Genomic DNA, 9,699 nt, shown 5'->3' with positions numbered 1-9,699 from the left:
TGTCTTCTTAGATCAGAAACTAACGTTAAACCCCACGCCAATCACATATCAACCAAGTTGGCAGATCAATAGGAATAATAAATAGGATAAAGTTTTATCTCCCAAAAAAATGTTTAAATCTTCTTTATAACGCCATCTGTCTGCTCCATGTATCATACTGCAACGTCATTTGGGCTTACCCATCAACTACCATGTCTGTAAAAGTTCTGATGAAAAGAGCAATGAGGATCATCACGCTTTCTCGAAAAGATGCTCACACACCTCAACTGTTCAAATTAACTAATAATTTAGATTTTGATAAATTAAATTTATATTTTACAGCCAATTTTGTCAACTTGCAAACAAACTTCCTTCTGTTTTCAATAATTATTTTATTCCGATAAATAATTCCAGACGTCAATATAATATATTAGCAAATAAATCAAAAACATTCATACTTTTTTCTCATATCATTTGTAAAGGGCCAAGAATTTGGAATGCTATTTTGAAACATGGTTTTCCATTCAATAAAATTAATGAAGCAAATTTTAAAAATAAATTGAAAATTTATTTGTTGAATAATGACATTGAATGTTAACTGTTGCTAATCGCTAAACGAGCGGATGTATTTGTACAATTTTTATTTATTTATTTTATTATCTATCGCTTTAAATTTTTAATTATTATATTGATTTCTTGATTGAGGAATTGGTTGATTGCTTTATTGATTGATCTCATTGGAAAAGTCGCATCTAATTTACTCACTTGAAAAAATCCACAGACATCAGTATATAGTTTTTATATATTTATTTACTGTGAGATCTACTATTCACGTCGTTCTATATGTTGCTTAAATATATAGATAACTATGTAATGTCTATCCCGTGTTTTTCTGGATAGATACCAAACATTGTCATATATAAACTGTGAACCATCGTACTAACAACTAACACCTGTTTTGCTAACATAGTTGAGTTCGTTAATTTACTAACAACTAACATCTAGCATGCCTCTCATAGATCATTTGGAGAAAATTTTTATTATTTGCTGAAAAACTTTTGTACGAACATAGAACATTTCTGTTTAGGTGGCCATACTAGATGAATTTTTTATAAATTCTATTATGGTCATCCTGCTTTCTTTTAATTTTTAATTTTGAGAAGCAAATAAAATTTCGTTTCGTTTCGTTTCGTTTCGTATGTATGTATGTATGTATGTATGCATGTATGCATGAATGTGTGCATGTGTATGTATGTATGTATTTGTATTTGTTAATGTGTTTTTTTTCATTAATTGTCAACATTTATATTATGTGATGTCTTCTGTATTTTAGTAATAGCACTGTGTTTATTTCAATTCTAACAAATTTTGGCAGCAGTAAACCCTTTCTATGTACAAATGTTTGAAAAGTTGGAATAAGTTGGAATAACATATAACATCGAATCCCCAATTTGAACCAGCCATTAAAACTCGAACCTTTAAAAATCCGACAACAATAAATTGAAAGTTCAGCTAATCTTTACCGCCAAGAAAATATTTGGATTTAAAATTTTAAAAATTTAATCGGCCAGTTTTAAATTTTTTAAACATTTTAAAAAATGTAAGAAAATAGATATTCTGTAGAAATTTTCAATAGTCTGGTAAACAATCCATCAGCTTATTAAAAGATATTCCATGTTTGTTAATCATTCAAAGTTAAATTTTGTAAAATTCAAAAATTTCTAAAATTAATCAGCACATTTTAATATTTTTAACCACTTTTCAAAATGTAAATCGCATGGTCAAGCGTTTGCCAAAGAAAGCTTAAATGTTTTCCAAACAGAAAGTGATCATGTTTTTATTTTGCTCAGCCAACAACTTTACTTTTAATCACGTCAAAGCCTAAATCGTAAGCTTATAAAACAAACATTTTATCACATATTTCTATATATTTTATGGGAACATTTCTAACCTAAACGCTCCCACAATGTTTAATTATTAATTTGTTATTTTATTATATTATGTCTCTTAACATACAAATGAAGATTGTTTGTAACCGGATAAATTATTATTTTTACTATTGTATGGTTTTTTTTCTAATTTTAAAGTTTTATTCAATTTATAAAACCTAATACAAATACATAATTGATAAACTTAAAAACATTTTTCGATTTATATACCTACAGTAAATAATTATTAATAATTAAAAATTGTTTCGTAATGCTATGAAATTAACAAAAAGTATAAAAACGAACTGCTACTAATGTAAAAATTTAGTTTGTTAAATTAAATTACGAACAATTGTACGAGGAATTATATATAATGTGGCAAGTTCATTTTTATCACTTGCCTAATTTTGTGATATTTTCTTGCATGTTGTAAATGGATTCTACTTCTGTCTTAAATCTTATGGTTCTGATTGTTTTTTGTAAAAGCAACTGAAAAAAAATTATTTAGTTATATTTATATATATTCCAGCTAAGTTATGTGAGAGTTCACGAGGTTGAAATGCACAAGAAGAGACACAGTGGAAAGAAACAATGATACCTAGGTGAACAAAGACAGACATAAAGAAGCATTTGCTTCAACAAATTTACTTCATGATCATCCAATAAAATGGATCTCTTCATTTAAAATACACACACTGACATATGCAAAACTGGACAGGGTATATAAACATGCCTAAACCCTGTTAACTGCACACAGACAAACATACAAACATACATACACACATGCACATACATACATGTTCATGCACACAATGTGAATAGAACAGTTCTAGCAGCATTTCAACTAATTTCTCTACATAAACAAAACGTTAACGAATAAACACGTAATATTAAAACGACTACCTATCGTAACGTGTGATAAAACATAAAACACAAACATGTTATACAAACTAATGATACAAACATGTGATATAAACTAATTTATACAAACATGTGATACAAACTCATGATACAAACATGTGATACAAACTAATGATACAAACATGTGATACAAACTAGTGATACAAACATTTGATACCAACACTTGATACAAACGCACACTATATCTTTACCTCATCAACATCTTGATACAAATGTATGTTTGTCATTCTTCCAGTCGTTAATGCCGATGCATTGGAAGGTATAATTTGCAAAACATAAAGTCTTAACACACGTGGAATGTTCTATGATGGTGTCGTCAACTTCACATTCACTTCAATTGCTTTCTAAGGTAAAACCTTGCTGCCAATATTTTGATCAACTTGAAACGTTTGGCTGAAGTGACGCGGGTGTACTAATTTAAGAATGTTAGTAATTTGTTAATTAATAAATTAAGCCTTATACATGAATTAAAAAATATACTTAATTAATTAAATAATATACTTAATTAATTAATTAGTTAATTAATTAATTAACTATTGTATAGTCCATTTTATTAACGATCAGTCTTTAAATGTGTTCATGCTCGTTGATAAGCTGCCTGATAAGGGACTGACTGTTGGCACATTTTGTCACATTCAAAGTTCAAATGTTCGATAGACATCAATAGTTTAGAACGAATGGACACTTTAAAGTCGGTTGATGTTTCTTATTTGCTGAATGTTGGGGTGAAGGAATATTAAAAAAAAACTAACTGTCATTGCAAACATTAGCACTATTCGCCACACATATTTTTTTCTCTCTTGAGTAGTTGATGTGCTTGAGGCACGTGTTGCATTTTCAAGCAGTGATCGAAACTTGCGCCACTGCACTCTCTCGACAGATTTTGATCCCGAAAACTTCTCACATCTTCAAACGTTTGGCTGGAATAAAACACATAGAAGAGCCACACACATCAGCATGTTTCAACTCGGAAGTCACGCCTCGGTGGCTCGGATATTAGCATCATTTGCTGTTAAGTGTGGCCACGCAGAGTTGCGTGGCGAATTTGTTCATTGTCGACTTCCGTGCAGTCAAAAGACCATTAAAGTCTTCGAGATCTGTTTTAAAGCCTTGCTATGCGGTTATTTGTTCACGAGTGTTGGTACGTGCGACTGCATACGTGTGTGGCGTGTTTCATCATTTGTTTCTGGTGTGTATGTGTATTGTGCCTGTGTGCGTGTGTATGCGTGTGTATGCGTTTGTGTGTGTGTGTGTTTGTGTGTGTGTTTCATCATTTGTTTCTGGCGAGTGTGAATGTGATTTTAAAGTTTTGACAGCTTACGTTTCGGTACATGTGAATGTATCGTAACTGTATATACTATTATAACACCTATTTGTAAATGGTTGTAGATGTGCATCTATGACACAAGCATGTGGCCAGGCTGTCCAATTGATGTTGATTCACTTGCTCCTATTAATTACGTTTTTAAGGCAAACTTGATTACTATTTTAAGAATGATTATTAATGACGTGGTGGCGTGTGCGTGCGTGCGTGCGTGTGCGTGGTTACAAGTTGTGCGTGTGTGCGTGTGTGTGTATGTTTGTCTGAGTTTGATTATAACTGATGTGCATGAATGTTCATAAGTGGTGTGTGTGTGTCTGTTTGTGCATTCTTATAAATGGTGTGTGTGCGTGTAAATGTTTATAAGTGATGTGTGTGTGTGTGTGTGTGTGGTGTTTATAAGTAGAGTGTGTTCATATGTAGTGTGTGTTTATAAGTAGTGTGTGTGCGTGCGCGCGTGTGTGTGGACAAAACTGTTGTATGTGTGTGTGTGTGTGTGTGTGTGTGTGTGTGTGTGTGTGTGCATGTGCATGGTTACAAAAAGTTCTGTTTGTTCGTGTACGTGTGATATTAAGTAGCGTGCGTTATTGCCTAATCAGTCGAGAAATACCGGCGCTCTCAGGAACGAATTCAATTTTATGGCAACTCTTCCCCTATAATTAAATTCCAGGCGCTTGTTTGAGTGGAGATTTTTTGAGGTAACAACAAGAGAGGTCCAATGAAAAGGTGATGTCGACGATGATAGTGATGATATGGTGGTGTTGATGGTGGTGATGATGGGGTTGATGATGGTGATGATGATGGGGTTGATGATGGTGGTGATGATGGTGGTGATGATGGGGTTGATGATGGTGGTGATGGTGGTGGTGACTAAAAACTATTTCAAATTTCAGACATCGTATCACATGACATCAAAATACATCGCATAGAAAATGTAATAGGATTTGTATATCTTCATATTATAAATAGCAGTAAGCTAGTAGTTTGGTACAATTGAAGTTGGAGCCTCATTGAAAACGAAAATGATGAAATAACTAATTTCAGATTAATTCGTTATATAGTTCCGTGGAAGACGATGATGACGTCATTGTAGAAGATGATGATGACGTCATTGTGGAAGATGATAAATTGGAATCGTTATGAGGACGGAATGATGGCGCGGTGATGATAACGCTTGCCGGATTTGGGGTGAGTGATTATCCAATATAAGATAAATAATAGTCACAGCCGTCTGGATGATAAGTTTTCGTTAGAAAATATCTAAAAGATATTTGTACTAATAATGTAGATGAAATTTATCCGAACAGTTTTTACTAGAAATGTTTACATGCACATACATGCAGTTAAATATTTCAATAACTCTATGAAGATGGTTATAGCCAGCCCTATTGTATCACTCCTTAAGAGAGTGCCATTCAACACGTGGTATGCCGCAATAAATTCATAAATATCACATCGAATTTCACCAATTCATTCCACATTCACTCCAACTGTGAATTTGTATTCAAGTTGCGTTCACAAATATTCAAGACAAGATTTCGTTAAGCCTATAACGTATCAGCTATAACATTCTACACAACAAGGTGCCTCCATATGTGAAGTGCAACATGAAAGTTGGTGATGGAATGTTATTTTTATCTTCAGTTAGGCTGCGATTTCAAAATTTTAAAAATTCAAATGAACATTGTTGAAGTCTTATTTGACCTTTTAAGAAAAAATTAACGAAATGATTTATTTTCATCATCAACAACATTATATGATAGTATGCAAGTAAAATTTATCAGAAAAATTACAGTATAACTGACAACACAGCAACTATACACTACGTCAAACTACAATGCATCACATGACATGAAAAACATCTCACCACAACGCAACGACACCACTGCGTGACCCTGCATGCTTCATAAAATGTTCAATCATGTAAACCCGCCAAATAAAATTCATATTTGAGCATCAATCTGCCTTTTATGATAGCTTCCTTTAAATTTGTTTTAATCATCATCAATGTATCTGTTGTCGTTGTCAGCAATTTCAGCAGCTCGAAGAATCACCACCACAAACATCAAACGCCACCACCAATATCATTATCACCACCATCATCATTATCACCACCACCACCATCATCATCATCATCATCACCACCATCATCATCATCGTCGTCGTTGATGTCGTCGTTGTAGTAGCCACAATAGCTTCAAACAACATCCACATTCATCATAAGTTGGAGCACTGTCGTCTTTATCATCGCTGCACTTACTTGTCGAGAAATTTGTATCATTTCATTTTTCGCCACCATCAACACTTAATTACATTAAAGTGAATAACAAACAAAAAGGGAAACGCACATACTGAATGGCGGATACAAACTGACCTGGAGTGACCAGCGGAAGCAAATGTCCATTCGAAACGAAAACTTCATCAATTTTTTTTTGATGGAGGTTCTTCTAACATTGAATTGTGATTTAAATTGTTTTTATGACGTCATCATATTTATTTAAAAAAAGTAAGAGCCACATTATCGCTACTCTGTTAACGACTTCAACAATTCCCCCAAGCAAGTCAGTTGGAGCAAACCTTGAAATGAAGAGGACGATTAACTGAAGCGCGAAGACAACAAAAACATTAATTAAAATGTTTATAGTTGAGGAGAAATTGCAATATAAAATGCACCTAAGGAAACAGCATCGTGATGAGGCAGCAGAAGAAGCGGCTTCCATCGCGATCTGAATTTTCATTTTAATGTCCCGGATGTCGAATGTCACCTTCATCGTCTGGTCTGGAGCAGGCAAGTGTACGCTAATAGTACAGCAACAACGTGACATGCCTGTGGAGAGTTACACCGGACACGCAAATTTCATCATCGTCGTCATCGTCATCATCTTCATCATCCTCATCATTATCATCATCATCATCAACAACAACAACAACAACAACATGATCATCATCATCGTTATCAACATTAACGTAAGCAGTTTCGTCATGACTGATTATCATTGTTGCATAATTAATCACATTCATCATTGGTGATTAGTTCAATTTAATGATGATGAGGTCCGTGCTAATCATTTTTTATTCAGACTCTGTCATCATTTTCATCTTCATCACAACTGTTGACATCATTCTCCTCGTAAAAATAAACTAACAATCAATTATCACAGAAGTTATCGTAACTCCTTTCTAATTTTTATCAATTTTATTTCAATTTTATTTTTATTTATTTATTCATCAAATCAAATTAAACAAAAGTAAGAGATAGAAATGATACGGAGATCAAAAACGATAAAAAAAAACCTCACAATAGACCACCGTTAAACAGAAAATAATAATACGTTTTAATGAAAATAAATAAATTAAAAAATATTAAAGCTACTGGATAATGGACTCAAATTTATATCCAAATGAAATTAAATAATGGCAAATTTATAAAATAAACAATAATGTTCATTGTTCTAACAGGCAAAAGAAATCTCTATCATCATCGTCATCTTTAACGTTTGCATATTGATAATTGTCATGACTGAATCATCGCTATCACAGCATTTTTATCATATCAACGTCATCTTCATCACAATCATCATATATCAGCAATATCATCTTCATCATTTCTACATCATCTTCTTTTTCATCATCTAATCAACAACAACATCACCATCTTCTCAGCAACATCATCATCATCTTCTCAACAACATCATCATCATCTTCTCAACAACATCATCATCATCATATCAACAACATTATCATCATCTTATCAACAACATCATCATCATCTTCTCAACAACATCATCATCATCATATCAACAACATTATCATCATCTTATCAACAACTTCACCTTCATCTTCTCCATCATAGTCGATAGCCTTACTCCAGCATCATCATTTGCACTATCGTCAGTGTTGTAATCATTTTTAATGAGATGACATCGTCATCGTCATCATCATCACCATCGTTGTTATCATCATCATCATCGTCATCGTCATCATCCCTATTAGCATCAGCACAACACGCGACATCAAATGAACGTAAATAAAAAAAATTTAAAAAAAAAAACTCCCCTTAGTCCGTCTTTTGTAATGACGCCAATTTTAAATTAAAAATTAACAATGAAAATAATTTCATGACAATCCGAAGCACAAACAATGGCACAATTACTTACATGCACACACACGCACGCACCACACAACACACACACACACACACGACAAACACACACACACGCACACACATACCACACACACACGCACACACATACCACACAATTTCACATAATTAATAATTTAATTAATTATTACGTTAAACAAAGGCAAAGACGAAACGTCCCTGTGCCTTCTCAAAACCAAGACAATTTTAAAACAATAAATTAAATAAACCTATGGGTCTATACTGAATAAAAATTTAAAATAATTAATGTTCTTATAAGTCAAATAATGTATTAAATCTTGTAAAATAAAAAAGATAATAATAAAAAAAAACAAATATAAATAAATTAATCACTCATCCTAATCAATAAATTGGCGATAATATCGATACATACTGATAAAAAAAATTGAATATATCCCAATCTCACAAATAGCCAATGTCACATCAAGTATCGTTTGCCCTCCAATCATACATAAATCTGGCATTCATAAGATAAGTATCCAACATTTTTTAAAATCATTCACATTATCAGCATTCACAACATCGACACCCAGATTGTTCCAGATACAAATTGATCTATTGATAAAGTATTGTTTCCTCAAGTTCTTATGGAATGGAAGAGCAGTCAATTTCATTTCGTGTCCTCTTGTTCGTTCCCCAGCTTTCATCATTACTGGGAGGTCACGTTGATCTTAAGCTCTAAACAAGTTATACATCATAGATACATAGATACATCATGATGAGATCCCCTCTAATGCGTCTCTATTTCAATGTTGGCAAGCTCAAAAATTTTAGACGATCTTCATATTTCATATGTTTGCAGGCCTTGATCGACTTTGTTGTTCTTTTCTGGACCCTTTCTATCACCACATATAAAATTAAAACACGTATATTAGTTTCCTTATATTTAAATAGATTAAAAATGAAGCATATGTAGCAGCACATAAAAGCACCTGCTTTAAACACAAACTAGGAGTTGAAACTTGAAACATGCGCTGCTACCTGAACGGAACCTTCCACATCAAATCAGAACATCGGCAAAACATCAGACTAATCTGAAAGAACGAAATAGGATGTATTCAACGTGTCGTGCCTTTCAATGCAAGCCTTCCATACCATTCAACCACTCAGCAAAACAACATTGTACAAACATGACCAAGCAACAACACAAACTCAATAACCTTCATCAGAACATCAATAACTAAACCAACAAATTGTTCTTGTTAACTTTATAAATTCAACAAAAAAACAACAGCAATCACAACAACAACAACATAAATAAAAACTACAAAGACTTCACAGTTTATCACATATATGTAATATACACATAAATAGTAAATACGCCTATACATACGCTTATGCATGAACACATAAAAATTTATACACATACCCATACACATATTACACAT

The 9,699-nt window shown here is 32.8% G+C and overlaps 2 protein-coding genes across 2 annotated transcripts in view; one reads left to right on the top strand and one right to left on the bottom strand.

The window, feature by feature from the left end:
• Window positions 1-1,003, bottom strand: part of HELRODRAFT_173976 (hypothetical protein) — a gene marked incomplete at both ends in the record, with an annotated part of 5,059 nt that extends 4,056 nt beyond the window's left edge. Inside the window, one exon of the mRNA XM_009020538.1 lies at window positions 979-1,003. Within this exon, the coding sequence (XP_009018786.1) occupies window positions 979-1,003 (25 nt within the window). The remainder of the gene's footprint in view (window positions 1-978) is intronic.
• A 2,782-nt stretch (window positions 1,004-3,785) lies between these two features.
• On the top strand, window positions 3,786-8,501 carry HELRODRAFT_173975 (hypothetical protein; the record flags this gene model as incomplete). Its single annotated transcript, XM_009020537.1, has 4 exons — window positions 3,786-3,969; window positions 5,493-5,574; window positions 6,488-6,590; window positions 8,454-8,501. The coding sequence occupies 4 exons, from the start codon at window positions 3,786-3,788 to the stop codon at window positions 8,499-8,501; spliced, it is 417 nt and encodes a 138-aa protein (XP_009018785.1).
• Between the last annotated feature and the right edge of the window lie 1,198 nt (window positions 8,502-9,699).

Source organism: Helobdella robusta, assembly GCF_000326865.2.
Source record: "Helobdella robusta unplaced genomic scaffold HELROscaffold_28, whole genome shotgun sequence".
Lineage (NCBI taxonomy): Eukaryota > Metazoa > Annelida > Clitellata > Rhynchobdellida > Glossiphoniidae > Helobdella > Helobdella robusta.
The sequence above is the reverse complement of the archived record's forward strand: the minus strand, read 5'-3'. Positions and strand labels throughout refer to the sequence as shown.